The sequence below is a fragment of the Podarcis vaucheri genome (assembly GCF_965113315.1).
Source record: "Podarcis vaucheri genome assembly, chromosome: 1".
NCBI lineage: Eukaryota > Metazoa > Chordata > Lepidosauria > Squamata > Lacertidae > Podarcis > Podarcis vaucheri.
The window spans coordinates 135,363,866-135,384,647 of record NC_138759.1 but is presented as its reverse complement, the minus strand read 5'-3'; the positions used below and the strand labels follow the sequence as shown (position 1 = coordinate 135,384,647).

Genomic DNA, 20,782 nt, shown 5'->3' with positions numbered 1-20,782 from the left:
AACCCAACCTTTGAGCATGTGCAATTTCACACCTTTCAGCAAAACACACACACAGAGAGAGTATTTTACCAACCTTGATAAATAGAAATATATTCTTGAGTTAAAGTCCAGTCAAATGAAATTTAAACTCGCTGCTGCTGAAGGTGATGAATGTTAACAGTTGAAGTTAGTGGCTGGTTTTGTATTTTATATTTTGCATTTTTGTTTTATGATTCGCTACAGAGTAATAAATACCCCCCCACCCCCGTGATACCCACTAGGCCAAGAGTGGAAACAGAGAGAAGGCCTTTAGAAAATCGGAGGGTGCGGGGAGATGGCAACATTGCAATGTCACCATTTTTTACTCAAGAAGCCTCACTTATTTTGAGGTGGTTACTTCTGAGTAAAACATACCCAAACCAGCCAATTGTGGATTATATTGTACAGGCAGCACGCTTGAGAAGTAAATTAAATAATGTGGACACAGAGGAAAGATGCACGTGCACAGTTTAAACCAACCTGTCCCTGTGTATTAATCCCCAGGCTCATTTCCTCCGACATCTCCTGGGCAGTGGTGTAGCGTGGGTTGTCAGCACCCGGGGCAAGGCAAGTAATTTGCGCCCCCTAACCCGCGGATTTGCGCCCCCTAACCCTAACCCCCAGATGTTGCGCCCGGTGCGGCCAGCCCCCCCTGCACCCCCCATGCTACGCCACTGCTCCTGGGGCAGCCCAGCCAGGAGCTGCTGCTCTGGGAGGCCCCCCCCCTCTTGCATCCCACATGGGGAGGCCTGTTGTGGTGAGCCTGACTGCAAAGGCCACAGTGACAAACAGGCATCACAAGAACCACAGAAGACTGAGAAGGAATGGCAGCAAGGACGTGCACATGTGTGCTGCACATTAAGCATTGCTGCTGCTGCTTGTGGCTGTTTCTTCATACAGCTCTTGCTTCTGCCATCCCCTTGGACATCAAGGTGCAGGAGCAGCTCAGCTGGTCCCTCTGCTTGCAACTGTGCCCTTAAAGGTGAGGAGGAGCAGGCACAGGCAACCATTCCATCTTCATCATTGGCAAGGATGGATGGTGCCCAAGCTGATCACAACTGAGAGGTCCCTCTGCTGCTTCTGTTGGTGGCGAAGGCAAGAGGGACCCTTGGTGCAATTGTGCTGTGATGATCTAATCATAGTTACGGAGAACCAAAACCTTGCAACACTTTTTGCCATTTGGTTTGTTCCAGTTAAGTATTACTCAACTGTGGATTGGGGACTTTTTGTTATTGTAGAACAACACATCTCCCTTTGCTTGTTGTGCTTCAAAGAAAACCAATTCTAGTTGTTCAAGATGAAATGCACAACCAGAGGAAAATAACTGCCCACCACCTATGTAGATGGGCTTTTCCTTTTGAGAGCTATATTACAACTTGATAATACTGGATAATTTGGTTCCAAGTGACTCTGTTTATCCAGCACTCTGCCAGATTTATCCCTGGCTTTGCCAAATTAAAGGCCACCAAATTTCTCTTTACTTTTGTTTCCTGCCTACTCCAGGAGCCTGTGCGTTTCGTGTTAGGTTTGGGACAGACCGTGGGTTCACAACCAAATTTTAATTTCTCAGAGATGAAGACAAGCTCTTGTTTTTACATCCCAGAATCCTGGCATCTTGGCATCACCTGAAAATTTCTGGGAGCAGGACTTGGCTAAGGGTACTTACTGAGAATTGCTAGAGGACCCCATTACCCCCTCCCAGAGGTACAATTCCTAGATTTGTTTAATAATCAATCCTGTTTCACAGGGAACTCTGGAAACAGTAGCTGTGGGAGGGGAATAGGAGCCTCCTAACAACTCTCAGCACCTTTTACCAACTACAGCTCCCAGGATCCTTTAGGGGAAGCCATGACTTTTTAAAGTGGTATCACAGAGCTTTAAAGGTATGCTGTGGATGTGGCCTCTGTCTAAGCAATTCAGGAGTGTGGGAAAGGTTTCATCCTCCCTCTCCACATATATGATGCTACAACACTAATAAAGGACAACTCTTGCTGTCACTTTTCTCATATGATGTTGAAGGTACGTCTCAAATGTCCCTCCTAGGAGGCTCCCTCAGGAATAAATTACATGTGGCAGCAGCAGATCCAGTGGCCTGCAGTGCTGATCAATTTTAAGAGCCAGAGGGCTGTGTGGGCAAGGGGAACTGACCCTGCTCTGCCTCCTGCCTCCTTTCAGTCTTCCACCCTAGCTACTTTGCTCTCAGTCAGAACCAGACACCAAGTCAGGGAAACAAGTGAAAGAGGACAGCCCTGATGGATCAGGCTGAAGACAGTCTAGTCCAGCATTTTATTCTCAAAGGGTTCAGTTGGATGCTGTAGCAGGAACCCCCCCACCCCAATCATTCTGTTTCCACAAACTTCACACACACTCACACTCACACACTACATACGCCACATTTCTGTTATAAATTCATAGAAAATCAACCATACATCGGATTTGCACTGTTCCATTTTTTACTCCATGTGACAAGGACTATCAAAGGGGGGTGCTTGGTTTCTGGTCAGCCATAATCCCTTCACCATCCCAGCACATCCACAGGAGCCCTGCCCAGTTGCTATGTCAACCCTGATAATCCCAGACAGAAGACAATCAAAATCACAAAGAACAGTGGATTCGCCACAGGCTGAAACAAAGGACAATGATCAGATCTTCCCTCTGGGGGCAGGAAACTGCAAACTCCCCATTGTCACCTGGAAAGTACTCATGGGGAGGGGGAAAGGAGGAACCAGCCAGGTGACAAGATAATCAGGTTACCTCCACAACTCCTCCCTCAACCCCTCCTTTCTGTAATGTATGCATGATGTCAACCCCTTCTGTAATGTATGCATGATGTCAACCCCTCCTTTCTGTAATGTATGCATGATGTTTCTGGGGGTGGGCTTGACCTAGAGGAGGGGAATTTCAAAAGTTTTTATAAGGTCTTGCAGCCCATTGTTCGGGGTCTTTCCTCTCTCTTGCAAGGGAAGGGAACCCTGTTGCAACAGTTCAATAAAGGCCAAGCCTACAGGCTGCTGTTTTGCTCCAAGTTATCCTGGTTGGTGTCTTTGTTTTTGTCCAAGAGAGCCCTCAGATTTTTTTCCGTTAACAATGCCCATGGGGAAGCTAAGTTCAGACATGCACACCATTGCCCTCTCCTGCTTTGGGCTGCTATTAATGTGCACACTTCCCCGGACCCTGTGAGTATTTATAGCCTTCCTGATGAGTACCTATTATCCTTCATGAGTGGCTTGCTCTGATATATGAGGATGGAGATTATTGACAGTGGCCTGGTTTCTACATAACACTAAACCACAGTTCAGCACTATGTGAACAAGCCTGGATGAGATTTGGGCTTGTGTGCACACCTTGCTGCTCTCCCCTGTTGTAGATGCAATTCGGAGATTGGAGGCATCTTCTCTTAGTTTAAATAAACTGGAATATATGCTGTCAAAACCAGGAACTGTTTGCTCAAACAAGCCAGGATGAAAAAGCATGGTTTCATTTTGGCTTGTTTCAATAAGCCATAGTTTCAACTATTTAACAACAAACTATGATTAATTTAAGGCAGGAAGTGAACGCTTTCAATTCCAACCATGTGGATGAGCCAGAGGAGGAGGGGAGAGGGGGAGTGTACAAGACTGAGGCTCATTCATATAGTACTAAGCAATAGTTTAGCATGAAGCTGGGACTGTGCCATTGGCTTCCAAATTCCCTGGGGAAAATGAAAGCAGCAGAGGATGCCTGGAAAAGACTGGGCCTATTTGCTTCACTCTTTGCGGAATTCCTCCCTTGCTTCTGGCTGTCCCCATCTCATTTGACTTTTCTGACTTATGTTCCTTATTTTCAAGTTGTTGTGTTGAAAGAGCTCTGAGAAAAAGGGAACTCTTGATGAGTCTTTCTGCCTGCAGCGTGGAAGAATGAAGGGCAAGGGGCATTTGCACTGCTGATGGAGACATATGGAAAGCAAAGGTAAAAGCATGCTGTGCCTGTGATTGTATCTTACAACATTCATCTGAATGCTGTTTCCATAAATAGTCTTAGGTACTGTTTGAAGCAGGAAATGTATCTCCCTCTCTTCTCTTTACTACAAGGGAAAATAATTATAAATGTTGTCAGACACCTTTTAAAATATGACTTTAAAAGCCCAAATTTCAGATTTTATAGGCTGGTTGTCTATGTACCATAGAAATACAATCCTAGGCATACTAGGGAACAAATCTAGTTGGTGAGCTCTCTCCCCCCCCCCCCCCACTTTCTACTTAAAATATCATTAAATTTATGCTGCATATTCCTACAAGCATTTGCCTTTGGAGAACCAGTGTGAAAAAACAGGGTGAAACAATATAGAAATAATAGGATGCTATATGTTATTCTCTTCCTTTATCTTAAAGGATTCCTAAAGTTACAAAAAATGAGATTCTGACAAAACATCAGGAATAACTTTCTAACACCACTGTGCAAAATATGAGCAAGCCAGGGCTGAACTGATATTACCCTTGCTGGTACCTTTCCCGGGAAAATCAGAGGCTCACTATGTCAGGTTCCTATTGGAAGACCGGGCAAACGCTAGAACATTAGCGGTGGCAATGTTTTTATCGGTGGTTGCAAGAACCAATGATCCCTATATTCTGAACAAAATGCTTGTTTAACCTGGAGGTAGGCTGTACGGATTGTGTATTGCTTTGTAACGATTTGTTGGGTCTCTGGACCGTAATAAAGGTTGTTGACGATGATGATGACTTTCTGACAGCAAGAGCTGTTTGACAACAGGACTGTATCGCTTAGAGGGTGGTAAACTCTTTCCACGAAGGGCTTTTAAGCAAAGGTTGCCTGGCCATCTGTCATGGATGCTTTAGCTGCGATTCTTGCCTTGCAGGGGGTTGGACTAGATGACCCTCAGGTCCCTTACAGCTCTGCAATTCTATGATTCCAAGTTATACTCCAAGCCTCATGTGACCCTGTGCCTAAAATCCACACACCGGGAAAACATTCAGCTTCCCAGCTGGCAAAACTAATGTTTATCACTGGAGTTGCAACTTCTTGCATTTCTATCTGTCAAGTTAGAGTTAAAGGGACGGGAGCGGGGTCAGTAAAAACACAAGCATCCCTTCATATCATACAATTGTTATAAAAGCACAGAAGCCCTGCCACAAAAAAAAGTTAGCAACCCAATGCAGACAAGCAAAGAGAGTATTTATTTTTATTAGTTACTGTCCACTTACACCAATCTGTTACAAACGTACCAAAAGGTAGCACACTACACAATGTACGGCTGCAATCCTAACCCCACTTACTTGGGAGTAAGTCTCTTTGAATTGAATAGGACTTACTTTTGAGTAGGCAAGGTTAGCATTGTAGTCCTGGTCAGACTCATATCTGCCTGGGGAAAAACAGAACTTTAACCAAATCTTGGGTACTGGATTCCATTGCTGGAGTCCTGTCACTTTAAAAGGATTCTAAGCTTATATAATACTATTCCACACCAGGTTTCATCAGAAGCCGCAGAATGTAGCTTTCTCATGAGATATTCCGCAGAAGTGTGAAAAGCAAGCTGACCTGCAAACTTACACATGCCGCACCACAAAATAGCTAGCATACCGCTTTCACAGAAGCAGAGATGAAAGTTGCACATTGAACTATAGGCCAGCAAGAAATGGGCTCATTAAGGATATAGTTATGACCGCTGGGAGGAACATAGAGAAAAAACCGCCATGGTGCATCAGCACAACGTGACACCTGTATCTGTCCCAGATGCAACAGAACATGTCTTTCCCACATCGGTCTGCTCAGCCACAACAGGTGCTGTATCCAGTGTTTGAAATTCCCATTGTTCTAGGCGCATTTTGAGACAGGGAATTTCATTAGTGCAAGCATTTCTGAGCTCTGGGTGTCGTACTGGGCCTAAGATTTCAGATTAAAACTGCAGAGTGGAAGGAAAGGAGAACCTTATTCTGCCTCCCCAATTTCAGCTACTCTCTGAAGACGAGAAGAGACCCTCTTAAGAATATCAGGGGGGTGGGCAGGGGAAGGACTAGACCATGTGAAAAATGAACATAATATTTTAGCTGCAGTTCATTTATTTTCAGCTTTGTATTCTTGTAACAAAAAAGCATGCCAAGACATTCCATTGTTGTGCCCATAACTGGATTTAATGTGCCCTTTAGCTCCTAACTTTCACATCTGTTTCTAACACTTCCAACGGTTTGACTTCACCTCCAAAGGTGCAATCCTCCATTGTCTCCCCGAGACAACAACTGCTCCCTCACATGCAGAATGCTAGGCAGAAGGTCTGTTTCTCCTCAGAAGTATTTCTCTTCAACCTGGTGACTCTAGAAAGCTCTAGCCCTTCTTTCTGTTGTTTTCCTCTCAGCTACAAAGAGAGAAACTGCCTTGCATTTTGAATCCCACATGAGGAAAAGGTGTGTGTAGGGCGACTGCAACCTTGAAAATAGTGGGTGGGGAAGGCATTGACCCCAAATGCTTTCCTTTCAATGAACAACAACAACGAGGTAGGGGGCAGTCGGGGCTCCATTACAGATATCTACAGGAAACATACAGCTAACCTTCAGTGCTAGACTCACACCTGAGGGCAGCCAATATCTAGAGAACTGGAAGGTATGGTGCCTCCATCAAATACTGAAGTTCAATTGAATTAATTACCTTTACAGTTACAGTGGTACCTCAGGTTAAGAACTTAATTCGTTCTGGATGTCTGTTCTTAACCTGAAACTGTTCTTAACTTGAAGAACCACTTTAGCTAATGAGGCCTCCTGCTACTGCCGCTGCTGCACGATTTCTGTTCTCATCCTGAAGCAAAGTTCTTAAACCGAGGTACTATTTCTGGGTTAGCGGAATCTGTAACCTGAAGCGTATGTAACCCGAGATACCACTGTACATGTATTGGCTGCTAGTGGTACTTCAGTTAAGATTTTGGACATACCAAGCCCACAGGAAGATAATACAGATGTCAAACTCTGCATACTCAGTTTGCGAAAAGAGTAAAACACAAATAAACAAAGAATTTAAAAACATACATCAAGTTGTCAGTCTCTCTGGCTTCTTCTCAGCTATTTTTTTTGGGTGTGTTGTGAAGTTCTCTGTCTTCTGATCAGTTCCTTCTGTAGAAGTGAGAAAAAGCCAAACGGCTCCTCAGAAGGCAGAAAAAGGCCCACGCCTCTTCCTTTTTCATTGATATTGCATATCTTGCCCCTGTGGGTTGCAGAGGAAGTGAGAAGTGAGGGAGGGTGGAAAGCTTATTTTCAAGGCATCCAAAGTTCAAAACTGTGCCCAAATCCCCATAATGTGTGTTCAGTTAAAACACTGGAAACCCAATATTTCTCAGAAAAGGACTTTTACCCCTTGGTAAAATCTTGATCTTTTTACCCCTTGGTGAAATCTTGATCTTAGCCAAAAGCCTGAGAAAGACCCCTTGGAAGCTTTTTCCCCTTCAGCATAAAACACTATGAAGGAAACCATTACAGTGCTCACTGTAGTCATTTCCAGGCCGGCTGCCCTAAAGTCCTTTAGAGGTCTCTCAAATGAGCCAGCATACCTTGGAGGGTCTTCCACCTTCATTTCTAAGTGAGATGGGTGGTGACTGGAGAGGCCTTTTCATATGGGCAACCCTAACTTTATAATTCCCTGGCCAGCAATGCTGGCCAGGTCCAATTCTTGTTTTTCCCCCCAAAAGATATTTATTAAAGTTTTTTTTTAAATATAACAATGGAAAAAAAATAAAAAATAAAAAGAAACAAAATACAAAATACAACATAAAAACAGTTTAAAAACAGATAATTTTCCATAACATATCTTCCTTATGCTTATTTCCCCAGACCTCCTCATACCTCCCTTCTTTGTATTCCACTTCAATTTGTTAGTTCAGCAAATCCTTACCATTAAGCTTTTACCCATTTATAAACCTTTTTTTTTCGTATCTCCTAAAGCATTACAGCTGGAAACCCCTTAGTTTCTATCCAACATCCTTCTAACATTCATTAATTGTACAATATTTCTGTAAATAGTCTTTAAATTTCTTCCAGTCTTCTTTCACCAACTCTTCTCCCTGGTCTCGGATTCTGCCACAATTCTTGATGTCTTTTTATTTATCCTGATTTTGAGGCATGTCATTTTGCTGCTTTTAATCTGTTGTGATGTTTCTTAATCTGCTCCCGTTTTTGTTTGATTTACCGGTATATGTTTCTATTCAATACAGATGTGAGGTACCCTGGGAGTCTTTTAAACTGAAGAGTGCTATAAAAGTTTGGATAAAATAGAAAGCTAAATAAAACAAACATTGTCTAAGAGAACCCTGCATTTTTCACTTTTACAATTGTCTATTTTGGAATAACTTCTGAACCCATGTCAACATCTTGTTACACATTTGAGGGTAAATCAGAAGTTGCTGGAACCTGAAGAAACAACTTGTAGGGAAATAGTGGGGTCTTCACTCATTTCTTTTTGCAGGATAACTGATTAGTAGTAAGTTGCTATTTTAGAATGAGGAAGAGAGGAAGGAAATGGTCTTTTTCAACACTGTAACTTGCAAATGAGTCAAAGTGTCAGCAAAGAGTTGTGCCTGAAACTGTGGAATATGTGTACAGTATAACCTAGATTTGTAAATGTCATATTATAACACTGAAATAAAAATATTTGAAAAATACGTGAGCAAGTTCTTTGCCAAGGAGGCTCATGCGAGGCCTGCCTCTGCTGGCTTCCTATAGCAAACCACCTTAGAGAGTTCTTTCAGGTTTCCTGCTTCCAAGGGATTCCTTACAATTTTAGGCTAAGGGGCTAAAATAATAAATAATAAAATAAGTGGTCATTATAGGACATATTGGGTCAAGCCCCTCTGTTCATCGTGATAGTGCTAAGCTCCTTGGCATCACAGTGTAGACTTTGCAGTTGCTAAACAAGGAAGAAGATTGGTAGCAATTGTGGTGAAATGTTGCTTGTCCCCTGTGGGGGTGAGGCACATCCTGATTCTGATGCAACCTATCAGGAGTTAAGTAAAAGATGCCTCACATGTGCGTAGTCACTTTCTGAGACTTCCTAAAGTAAAAAATAACTATCTGACAATACATATTGTTACAAAAACATTTGCTGGATAATAGTGCATCTTGACTGTCCAGGGGGGAAATCTCACAAAACAATAAATCCCACGTAGCTAAACAGCTAAATGGTACATCTGCACGTTCATATGAAGTTTAACGGCTTTTCATTTCTTTTTTCCTTGCACACACTCAACACACCAACATGTGTGGCTACATCTAGCCTTATATTCCTACACCTCACCTAGCCTTATATTCCTTTACAGTGGTGCCCCGCAAGACGAATGCCTCGCAAGACGGAAAACCCGCTAGACGAAAGGGTTTTCTGTTTTGGAGGTGCTTCGCAAAACGAATTTCCTATGGGCTTGCTTCGCAAGACGAAAATGTCTTGCGAGTTCCTGCGGGTTTTTTCCCCTTCCCCCCCTTTTCCCCAAGCCGCTAAGCCGCTTATCAGCTGATCCTAAGCCGCTTATCAGCTGATCCGCTAAGCCGCTTATCAGCTGATCCGCTAAGCCCGCTAAGCCGCTAATAGCGCTAATCCGCTAATGGGCTTGCTTCGCAAGACGAAAAAACCGCAAGACGAAGAGACTCGCGGAATGGATTCTTTTCATCTTGCGAGGCACCACTGTATAGTATTATATTAAATGCTAGATCTTTCCTGGTTTTATCAGTAGGAAAAGCGGCTGGGGCCAACTTACGTGTCATACATACAATACCATCAACTCTTAGTGCACAGGGTGACAGTTTTAACCATGTTTCAATGTAACTAGAGCGGCATGATATTGGTTAATAGAAATGGTTCCTGCACCACAAATGTTAATGTATAAATTGTAATTACACATTTGGAAGAGAAGATATTCTCCATATCTGTGTTCAAACTAAGTAGCCCACTGGATTGTGATCTGGTACTACCACCATACAAACATATGAAATGACATAAAGACATGAGTTACATTTGGCAGGTTTGGACGAAATGTAGATTCTGAAAAGGTTACATGCTTCTGAAATATCCTATGATGAAATAACCTATTTGCACCACAATTGCCTTTGATATGTTACTTTGTATTTTTTGGGGTCTTATATTGTACAAACATTTTATTTTAGATTTCTTTATTCAAAATACAGTGGTACCTTGGGTTAAGAACTTAATTCGTTCTGGAGGTCCATTCTTAACCTGAAACTGTTCTTAACCCGAGGTACCACTTTAGCTAATGAGGCCTCCAGCTGCCGCTGCACCACCAGAGCACAATTTCTGTTCTCATCCTGAAGCAAAGTTCTTAACCCAAGGTACTATTTCTGGGTTAGCGGAGTCTGTAACCTGAAGCGTCTTTAACCCGAGGTACCACTGAATACCAATAATGAAACCATTACTACGTATAAACAGGCCATACCATTAGAATGATGAGCCGGATCCTTGTATACTGTAAGATGCTGTTTAATAAATAGTAATTGATGCATACATAAAATGGCATTGTGTTTTTATTACTGATTTGGTAGATTCTAATAATAAAGGGTGGGGTTTTTTGGCGATTTTTCAATCCCATAAGTGAGTGGCAGAGGAATCCTAAGCTCTGGGTGGAATCAGCAAGGCAGAGCAGGGCAGTGGGTCCACCATCTCCAAAGCTCTGCTGACTCACGCTGACTAGGACACACAGTATGCCTGGTATGGGCTGGTGTGAGTTTTCTACAACTGTCTGTTGCACAGCTCGAGTCTTATGCAAGTTGAAGGGCTCAGATCAAGCCCCTCCCTGGAGAATGGCATCTGTGCTCCCCCACCCTGCACCAGCCGGTCTCACTGGGTAAAGTGGAAACAATCCAGCGCAATTTCCATGGCTGCCGTGAGGGCATCCGCTGTGGACAAGGACGTCCATGACATCCTAATTCGCTCCAGCAGAAAGGATTTTGTTTACTTATTGTTTATTATTAACTTTGCAAACTGCCCTTTATCTCAGCCTAGTTCACAGCATAAAAATACAAAATGAGAACACAACATACATAATAAAAACAAACAAAAGCAGATACATCACCACACCTGGAATATTGTGTCCAGTTCTGGGCACCCCAATTTAAGGAAGATGTTGACAAGCTGGAAGGTGTCCAGAGGATCAAGGGTCTGGAAACTAAGCATTATGAGAAATGGTTGAAGGAGCTGGGTAGGTTTTGCTTTGAAAAGAAGAGACTGAGAGGAGATATAGAAGTCATAGGATTGTAGAGTTGGAAGGGACCCTAAGGGTCATCTTAGTCCAACCCCCTGCAAGACAGGACTATGCAGCTATCCCATATGACAGCCATCTTCAAATATCTCAAGGGAAGATGGAGCAGGCTTGTTTTCTCCTGCTCCAGAGGGTAGGACTCAAACCAATGACTTCGAGTTAGAAGAAAGGCGATTCTGGCTAAACATCAGGAAGAGCTTTCTGAGAGTTAAGAGCTGTTTTGACACTGCTTGGATGGAAGCTGGCATCATCCAAGGTGGCATCCTTGGAGGTTTCTCAGCAGAGCTTGGATGGCCATCTGTCATGGACGCTTCAGCTGAGATACCTACATTGCAGGGGGTTGGACTGGATGACCCTTGGGGTACCTCCCAATTCTACAATTTTTTATGAAGAGGAACATTTTTGCCCGGCCCCTAAAGGCGTATCATGGGGGCAGCAGGCGAGCCTCCCTGGGGAGCCTAGCTGTCAACGTTTTCCCTTTTTTAAAGGAAATTCCCTTATTCCGAATAGGATTCCTCACAAGAAAAGGGAAACGTTGACAGCTATGCTGGGGAGAGCCACCCTGTGGGTCAGGAGGGCAACCTGAACCCCGTTGAAGTCAGTGGGGTTCACCTGGGGAGACAGAGGCAAGAAGGAAGGGTGGGGTGAACAGGTGGAGAAGGAAGAAGGGGCTTCGAAGGGCGCTGCCCGTTCCTCCTCCATTGGTTCTCCCCCTTTCTGGAACAGAGAGAGAGAGAGAGAAGCCGGACATGGAGGAACCAGACAGGCGCCCATCTTGGACACCAGGGCGCCCTCACGGCCTCTTCTTGCCTGGCCACAAGCCCCCATGGAGGCCGAAGGGAAGGCGCAGGCCGCGCTCGCCGACCGAGAGAGACGCGCCTGCCTCCCCTCAGAATGGCAGCCTGACGGGGGCAGCGAGCGGGCGAGGGCATTTCGCGGCTTTGCGACCGGGCTGCCGTGGACCCGAGGGCCGCTGCCTGAGAGGCGTCTAGTACGGCGGCCGCCTGCGTGCTCTCCGTTCCGGCATGGCTCCCTCTTCTCCCCCGCTTCCCCCGGCCTGCCTGGTGGCCTCCGTAAGCCGCCTCGAGGCCGCGCCAGGCCTTCTCGTCGCGGCGCTGAGGGAGACGGCAGCACGTGGCGCGCGGCCTGGGCGCTTCCCCGGGGCGCCGTGAGGGGGCGACTTCCCTCGGCCTCCTCCCGAGCCTTCCTCCTGCTCTCCTCCTCCTGCTGCCGCCGCCGCCATGGTGGGCAAAGCGGCGAGGCGGCCGCGGCTTCACCGGGCGGCGCCCAGGCCGGCCAAGGGCCCCTGGACCCCGGGCGAGGACGAGGCGCCGCTCCCGACGGGCGCCCAGGCGGCGAGGGCCACGGCGGGCGAGGTGAGGCCTCTGCGCTCCTCCACCAGGCCGCGCGGGCGGAGGCGGCGTCCGGCGTTGCCGCGACCTCGCTTGGGGGTTTGGCTGCCCGGGTCCGGCGCCTGAAGCCCCGGCTGGCCTGCCGGCAGGTGGACTGGATGGCCTCGGGGTTCCCCCTCCCACCATGAGCTCGGGAAGGGGCGGGGGGCGGGGAGTGGCAGGGAGGCGAGGCGCCCCTTCATGGGGGGCATCTGGTCTTCGAGCGCCTTTTCCCCCCCCCCATTCTTCGCTGGCGAGGCGGAGGAGGAAAGGAAGATCAGTGGCGTAGCGTGGGTTGTCAGCACCCGGGGCAAGGCAAGTAATTTGCGCCCCCTAACCCGTGGATTTGCGCCCCCTAACCCGTAGATTTGCGCCCCCTAACTCGTGGATTTGCGCCCCCTAACCCCCAGATGTTGCGCCCGGTGCGGCCGGCCCCCCCTGCACCCCCCACGCTACGCCACTGAGGAAGATGCAGCCTCCTCGCCCCCTTCCTGCTCCTTTTGCAGCACCTGGCATTGGGGGGGCAGGTGTAAGTAAGTAAATGGAAGGGCTTAACTCGCTGACCCATTGCGCCACAGATAACTGGCTTCTTGCCCCCCCCCGAAATACGTCCCTGGCACCAGGGGGGAAGGGCGTGTGCCAGGTGTGTGGGAACCTCTGGCCCGCCAGATGTTGCAGAGCAGCAGTTCCCAGCAGCCCCTGGGGCAACATCTGGGCAGTTGACCTACGCAGCGCCTGAGAGAGTTGACACCCCTCAAATCATTCATCAAAAGCCCAGGGCTGTTTCTCCAGAAGTAGAGGTGCTGCAACTCACCCTGAAGGCCTCCTTCCTTCTCTTGGAATGGCAATGGGCCCACCTGAGAAGGGCCAGGGCTGAGTTCCAGCTGGAAAAAAGCCCTGGTCCAGCCCATGGCACTTGGGAGCACCTACAGCGGTAGACCAAAAGGAGCGGTTTGCGCCTTCAGAGCTCGGAACAAGGCTCTCCACAAGATGGTGATACAGGACACGTTTCTGGAGGGTAAAACTTTCTTAGGACAGGAGGAGGTGAGGAGTGAGCAAAGTTTGAAAGGATCCTGCAACTGCCGCTTCAGTTTAGGGGTGGTTTCTTCAATCGTTTTATCGCCTCTACTTTTTATTCACCAATTTGGCTCAAAAGTTATAGTACAAGTAAAAAAAAAGAATATCCACTGATTACAGAAATAATTCTTTGAGAATAAAACTGACCAAAATTTTGCTTTTATACTTGAGATATGGTAAAGTAACAACTCTCCGGCCTAGTATATTCTGGCCAGTATATTTAATGCTTTTGTCATAGGTGTTGCCAGGATTTGTTTTTTGAGGGGAGCAGACTCTGTTAGGGGGCAGAACAAGTTCTGTGATGCAATTGGCCAGTTAAGTATTCCTATTTATCTACTTGGGGGGGGCAGTTCCGTTCCCCCCAGCTAGGCCCATGGCTTTTGCCCTCCTGCTCATGGATGGTGCAGTAGAAATAGCAGCCTAATAGAAATCCCATGTTGCACTTGTAGCAGTAAAACCGAACTCCTTAATCTGCCCCAACTGCAACAAAACATGTCTCTCCTTTATCATTCTTTATTATCTACAGCAGGCACTGTAACTCTCCAATGGTTTGACTTTACTCTCAGAGGTGCCCTCTTATATTGTCTCCTGAGACAGACGGGTGCCAGCAACAACAACAGTGCATGGGACAAAGGGAATAGTTACATCAAATTTTATTCTTAACATGTTTTATTTATCACATCTGATGAAATGTATAGTAGTCCACCTGAGCTTATGCCATGATGAAGGTGTCACAAGACTCTTTGTTGTTCTTGTCTGTGTTGGGACCAGGTATTTATGACCTCAAACGTCTTTGCTGGAGTGAAGATTGATCCAAAAAGTCTGGTGAAGACGTTGGACATTGATGTGAAAAGCATTTCTTCAGCCATAAAGGGTAAGAATTAAGGATTTTCTAGTACATCTGCCTCACAGTGACAAAGAATGCAGAAATTCACTTACTGAATCAAACCTATTCTCTTCCTAGCTTCAACAATTTGTAAATTGGCTAGATTCTTTGGAATGGGTTACAACTTTTTCCACTAAAAAGTGCATTCTCATTAGCTGTTGAATTTTAGACCACCAGAAGATGTTAACCCTATTTACATACAGTTTAAGCCAACACCAGTCAGATGTAAGGTTTTTCTCAAGCTAGCAACACCTTTGAAGCAGTTTGTATGAAACTAGGCATAGTTTTGGTTTGCTGAACTATTGTATTTGAATGCCCTTCCTGGAACAAGACACTCCCTTCCCTAATAACGTAGCAGGGTACACTGCCCACCCTACCTCTGGGCTCATCCACACTTGCCTTTGCCCCACGCTTTCTAGGCACAGATCCGTGCTTTAAAGTGCTGTGCCTGAGCACTCCCCCCTGTGCATCCCCGGCAACAAACCCACTTTCTAATGCTGACTTGGACCCAATGGCCATTTCGGTTTTCTACAGATTGCTGTTGGTTCTGATTCAGCAGCAAAGAGTGGATTTTTGTGGGAAAGCACTGGGGCAAGAAGAAAAAAGCACTCTGACACAGCACTTTCAAGCGTGGGCTGATGCCAAGAAATGTGTCACCAAAAGAAGTGTAGATGATCCCTTATGCTGCTTACCACCCCAACCCCCCAATATTTTAATTAAACTTCTTAATGAAAACGATACAAATTACACCATAAAGTAGCCAGAAGCGTCTGCTTCAGCTTCACAAACATGAGGGGGAAAGAAATAAGAGAGATTTCTGGGGTAAAGGAACTATTTAGGGCTTGCAAAACACCAAGTGTAAATTGGGAGGCTTGTGTATGGTCCAAGCCAGAGGGGAGAGGGGAGGGGAGACAGAAGAAGAAGAGAGTCATTTCTCACCTTTGGGTGGTGGGGCGTTATGTGCTACTTGTGAGATGCCTCTTGGATCCTCCTGTTAGGACTGAGTCATTAATTGGGTGGGAACCCTTATCATCTCTAGCTTGCAAAAGCAGCGTCATGGGCGGCTTCTGCTTTTGAATTGTTTTGAGAGGTTTCCCATTGTGTTATGAATGTTAATAATTTTTATTTATATATTTTTGCAATAATGAAATTGCATAATGTGTTGCCCTGTGGAAATTCAGGCAGTGCATCCGTGCACATTGTAACTTGGTTTCTCAAATCACCTGACCTTTTGCATTTAACACTAAACTGTAGCTTATTGTGAGAGGGAGGCGCAGCCAAGGAAGTGTCCTGGACCCGGCTGTTCTTCTGTTCTTAGGCTGTGTGCACAAGCCTCAATTTTCTGCTCTTCCCTGTTCCCTCTCCTCCTCTAGCACCCCTGTGTGGAGGATGTGCTTTTAAACCAACTTTATAAATCTAAAGTCAGGAAAACGGATTACCGTATTTTTTGCACCATAACACTCACTTTTTTCCTCCTAAGAAGTAAGGGGAAATGCCTGTGCGTGTTATGGAGGGAATGCCTACGGGTGGCATGCCTACGGATTTTCCTCCTCTAAAAACTATGTGCGTGTTATGGTCGGGTGCGTGTTATAGAGCGAAAAATGCAGTAGTTTAAAACTGGGTGGATGAAGCCAGGGGCAAACTGTTTACAAACGAAATAGATTCTCTTGAGTTTGGATGTAGTAGGGAATGCAAGTGAGTTTGAAAACAAAAGTGCACGCATTGGATCTGCTTGTGGCCATGTCAGAGCAGGTCAGGAGAGGTGGAAGGCTTGAGCCGAAGAGTCACCATTCCTTGGGCACTCAACTGGCCTTGCAGAATGATGCTTCTTTGTGTTTAAAGGTTTGCAAGAAGTACAGTAAAATACATTCTGTGACTTACTGACAGTTCCTTCTGAGCTCTTCAGATATAAATATTTCTGATTTAAAATTAAAACTAAAGCATGAGAGATAAGCCATTCAGAATGAAAATGAAAGCTTATGATGTATGTAATAAAAGCAGTTTCTATTTCAGTGTTCAAAATGCATTAAGCTTTTGTCTAGTAAATGCCCACAAAGGTCGCTGTTATAGCTGTTCTCTGCATTATTAACATATTGGTTTTGCAGGGTAATATAAAATTGAAATATTATGTTTAGTAATCTGTTTTTCCTCCCTGGGATGCACAAGGGCCTTGAAGATTGCAGCTGCAGATGAGTTCATTATTGAGCTGGACCCTGTGCTATTTTTTAGCTGGAGAGAGTGGGACTCAATGTTCCTTATTTCAAGAAGAAAATTGTTAGTATTAATAGTCATATCTGAAATGTTGGTGAAAGGAGTTTACCAATTGAGAGTCTAGCTTCTAGCTCACGAGAATAGATTTTTAAGTACAGTCATACCTTGGAAGTTGAACGGAATCCGTACCAGAAGTCTGTTCGGCTTCCAAAATGTTCGAAAACCAAAGTGCAGAAGCCCTGGCGGACGCTCGGCTTCCAAAAATAGTTCGCAAACCAGAACACTCATGCCAAAATGTTTGAGAACTAAGTTGTTCAAAAACCAAGGTATGACTGTATACAGTATTTTAATTTTAATTATGGCCTGGCAATACTCATGGCCTTAGAGAGTTTCAAGTGCTTAATAAGGAATGTGGCAGCTGTTACTTTCCTGATCTCAAGTTGCATCTATAGTTTGTGATGATAACGTTTCATATAGCGAGGCACTAATCTAGAATGCTCTGCATTTCATCTGGCAAATGGACTTCTGTGCTCGCCAGTGCTGTGCAGCCAGTGGGACAGTCTGAAGCAACAGGGTTAGGAAGGAGGCTGGGGCTTTCTATGGTAAGTGGAAATAGCACACTTGCCACGGCGAGTGAAAATTTGGATGCTTCAGTGTGGGAATGAGCAGTTCTCTTTGTGGAGGTTCTCAGCATCACAATAGATTGATGTGTGTGTGTTGCATAAAAACTTAAATGATCTCATTAACTAAGTTTTATTGGTATTTTCCAGCATGATGGCAGGTCTTCACAATGTTCATAGGTCTTGGTGTGCTTGGTTTTGTTTACACCCTTTCTCTTCAGGCTCATGGAAGGGACCCTCAGGGACCCCCCGTAGTCCAATCCATACTGTTGTTTAATGTGGATAGTAATCTTCCTCTAGGGATGCGGGTGGCATTGTGGTCTAAACCACAGAGCCTAGGGCTGGCTGATCAGAAGGTTGGCGGTTCGAATCTCCGCGACAGGGTGAGCTCCCCTTGTTCAGTCCCAGCTCCTGCCAACCTAGCAGTTCGAAAGCACGTTAAAGTGCAAGTAGATAAATAGGTACTGCTCCGGCGGGAAGGTAAACGGCGTTTCCGTGTGCTGTTCTGGTTCTCATGACTAAGAAGCGGCTTAGTCATGCTGGCCACATGACCCGGAAGCTGTCGTGGACAAACACTGGCTCCCTAGGCCTATAGAGTGAGATGAGTGCGCAACCCCAGAGTCGTCCGTGACTGGACCTAACAGTCAGGGGTACCTTTACCTTTTAATCTTCCTCTACCACCATGAATTATTTGTTGTCCATGTGATGTTCTCCTCCAGCTCAGTGCCTTCCTACACTTTCCCTCCCCTCAGCCTTCATTTTCTCATACCATGGGCCCTCCAAAAACAAGAGGGTGTGAAAAAATCCAGTTTGAGGGAGGGAAAGTGTGGGAAAGCAGTGAGCCAGAAGAGAACCTCATATGGACAATGGAAAACTAATGGAGGTTCAGTACGCCTGCTATGCACATTAAACAGCTGTGTGGATGAGCCCTTCCTCTACTTCGTTTTCTGTCAGCAGGTGGCAACATTTATTCTGCACACCAGAAGCAAAATTTTCAAGCCTTGCTGTTTATTCCAGCAGTTCAGGTCTTGGAATTTACATAATGCATTTAGTTTTAGCCACTCATTTGCCCTAGATTTACTTATTTATTTGAAGGATTTTTACCCCATTCTTCAGCCCAAAAAGGCTTCCATAGTGGCTTACAGTGATCCAGTCCCTCCCCTCAGGCTTGCACAATCTCAGAGATGTGATGAAACAGGATTGGGAAGGAGAAGCAAAGCAAACTCCAGAACTAGTACTAACTTACCTTCCTCACAACCAGCTGGAGAGGAGGATAGGCAAGTAATAGCTGTGTCAGGGAAGAGTGTCTCTGTCCGGTGTTTGGCACATGCGTAGGTGCCAGAGGGGCTGGCAAAAATGGTTGCTGTTTGTATTCATTTGCAAAGCCGGATAAGCCCTACATTTAAATTACTGTACACATTTGACATGCTAAATATAATTTGTTTGAACACTGCGGTGGTTGTTTATGGACAAAGCCTTGGCTGTGAGCCCTGGAAGACCTGCTCCCTGCCTCACAAGCCTTTCCCCATCTGGCCTGCAAGCGCAAGGCCCTGGCTGTCTGGAGCTGAGGAAGCCTGTGTAGTTTTAGCCCCATGCCCCATGCTGCCTATTCACCACTGCATCCTAGTTATGCTTCAGTATAGTGATGTGTGACTCATACGGATATGAACTCTTGCCGCTAGGCAGTGAAAGGTTATGCATGAGGCTAAAAATCAAGTTAACATCTAAAATATTTTCCACCGTTCTTTTATAGGAAGTGGGGGGAGGGTGACCTACCCCTTTGTCTTGAGCCCAGAGGTAGAGCCCTTTTGCCTGAACAGGAGGTGCAAAGAGTGGCAAGCAGGACACACGTCTGCTCACAGTTCTTTCTCTGGCTGCTTCCACACTTCCAGCTGTTTTTGCCAGTCATTTTTTAAGGCATTTCTATACCCTTCTATACCCTTTACAAGAAAGAGCATTTTATGAAAATAAGATAAAATGTATTTCATAATAAACACAACATTAAAATAACTATCATAAGGTGCATTAAAACATACTTCGCAGCAGCATTAAACATACTTAACCCATTAGTACCTGAAAGCCTGACAAAACATCATCATGCTAATTTTATTATTGGTACCTCACCTACACTGGGCAGCTCCCAACAAAATATAAAAACACAGTGAGACATCAAACATTAAAAGTTTCCCTGTGCTGGGCTGCCTTCATATGCCTTCTAAAAGTCATATAGTTGTGTACAGTGGTACCTCGGGTGTCAGGGAACTGACATCAGAGGGAAAGGAGGTGGTAGGGCTCCCAGAGACTGGGAGAGACTCAACAGCCAAAGCAGGGACCAGCAGGGGGAGCACGGGGTCTCTGGAGGGGAATCTCAGTAATACTGAGAGAGACGCAGCAACGCAGGCAGGAAGCAGGGGAGAGAAAGGGGTGAGAGACACCTCTAGCGAAAATAGTGGGGAGGTGTCAGAAGCAACTGCAGGGAGACCCATGCTTCGTCGGAAGCTGTCACGTCGTGAGTCCAGGAGACGTGTTTCCGTTAAGGAACTTCTTTGTTGGAGGCGTTTCCGCAAACAGCCACTGTCGGACTCCACCAGTGACTAGAGCAGACATGTCTGATGAGCTCTGTCACGCACAGAGACTTGTGGGGCCGCACAAACTCTGAAGGGGCACACTTTTAAGCACAAGCAGCTAATCAACCCCCATGACAGCAGTCCGACAGTCTTTGTACGCTGCCTGTGCAGGAGAAAGCATCATGAGCGACCCAGCAGGAGCCGGAGCAGGAGGAGCTGATCCAAGCTTGGAGGAAAGATACCGAGCATTGGAAGTCCAACTTGCGCTGCAGACGGCGAGGCTGGAGGAGAGGAGGGCGCAGGATGCTGACAAGAAGGGGAGAACCACTCAGTTCCCCAGAAAGGTACCAGGATTGGTGCAGAAGTTTGGGGGGGACCCCAAGGACTATCATGCCTTTAGGACAGAGATGCAATATGCCCTGAATGTGCAGTTTGATGAGTTCCCTGATGAGGAATCGCGAGTTGCTTTCGTAATTGGGCATCTTGAGAAGGGCGCGCGTGATTGGGTTCGGCCCCTGATGGCAACGCACAACGATATCCTAAAGGACACTATGAAATTCTTTCGTGCAATGGATATCATGTTTTCCAGTGATATTGAGGAAGGGTTGGTGCGCAGACAGCTGATGGCTTGCAAGCAGGGAAGCAGATCTGTCCGTGAGTACTGGACTGAATTTACCATGCTGATTCACAGATTGGGGTGGGATTTATCGGCAGCACCCATTCAGATGCTGTTTGAAGAAGGTCTTTCTTCAGCTGTGAAAGACGAGCTGTCC

The 20,782-nt window shown here is 45.9% G+C and overlaps 2 protein-coding genes across 5 annotated transcripts in view; one reads left to right on the top strand and one right to left on the bottom strand.

Annotated features, from left to right (window-relative positions):
- The window catches only part of ITGB2 (integrin subunit beta 2), a 42,637-nt gene extending 29,044 nt beyond the window's left edge, over positions 1-13,593 (bottom strand). Inside the window, exons 1-3 of one of the 3 annotated variants that reach the window (XM_082237666.1) lie at positions 13,463-13,563; positions 11,077-11,164; positions 7,032-7,206 (exon numbers count right to left, since the gene is read on the bottom strand). The gene's annotated coding sequence lies outside the window, so the exon portion shown is untranslated. Of the gene's footprint in view, positions 1-7,031; positions 7,625-11,076; positions 11,165-13,462 lie in introns of those variants that run through there. The other 2 variants (XM_082237667.1, XM_082237668.1) reach the window with 2 other exon arrangements.
- Positions 12,479-20,782, top strand: part of SLX9 (SLX9 ribosome biogenesis factor) — a gene marked incomplete at its 5' end in the record, with an annotated part of 40,215 nt that continues 31,911 nt past the window's right edge. Inside the window, 2 exons of one of the 2 annotated variants that reach the window (XM_082209972.1) lie at positions 12,479-12,633; positions 14,497-14,599. In XM_082209972.1, coding sequence (XP_082066098.1) covers positions 12,499-12,633; positions 14,497-14,599 — 238 coding nt within the window. Of the gene's footprint in view, positions 12,634-13,557; positions 13,693-14,496; positions 14,600-20,782 lie in introns of those variants that run through there. The other variant, XM_082209973.1, reaches the window with a different exon arrangement.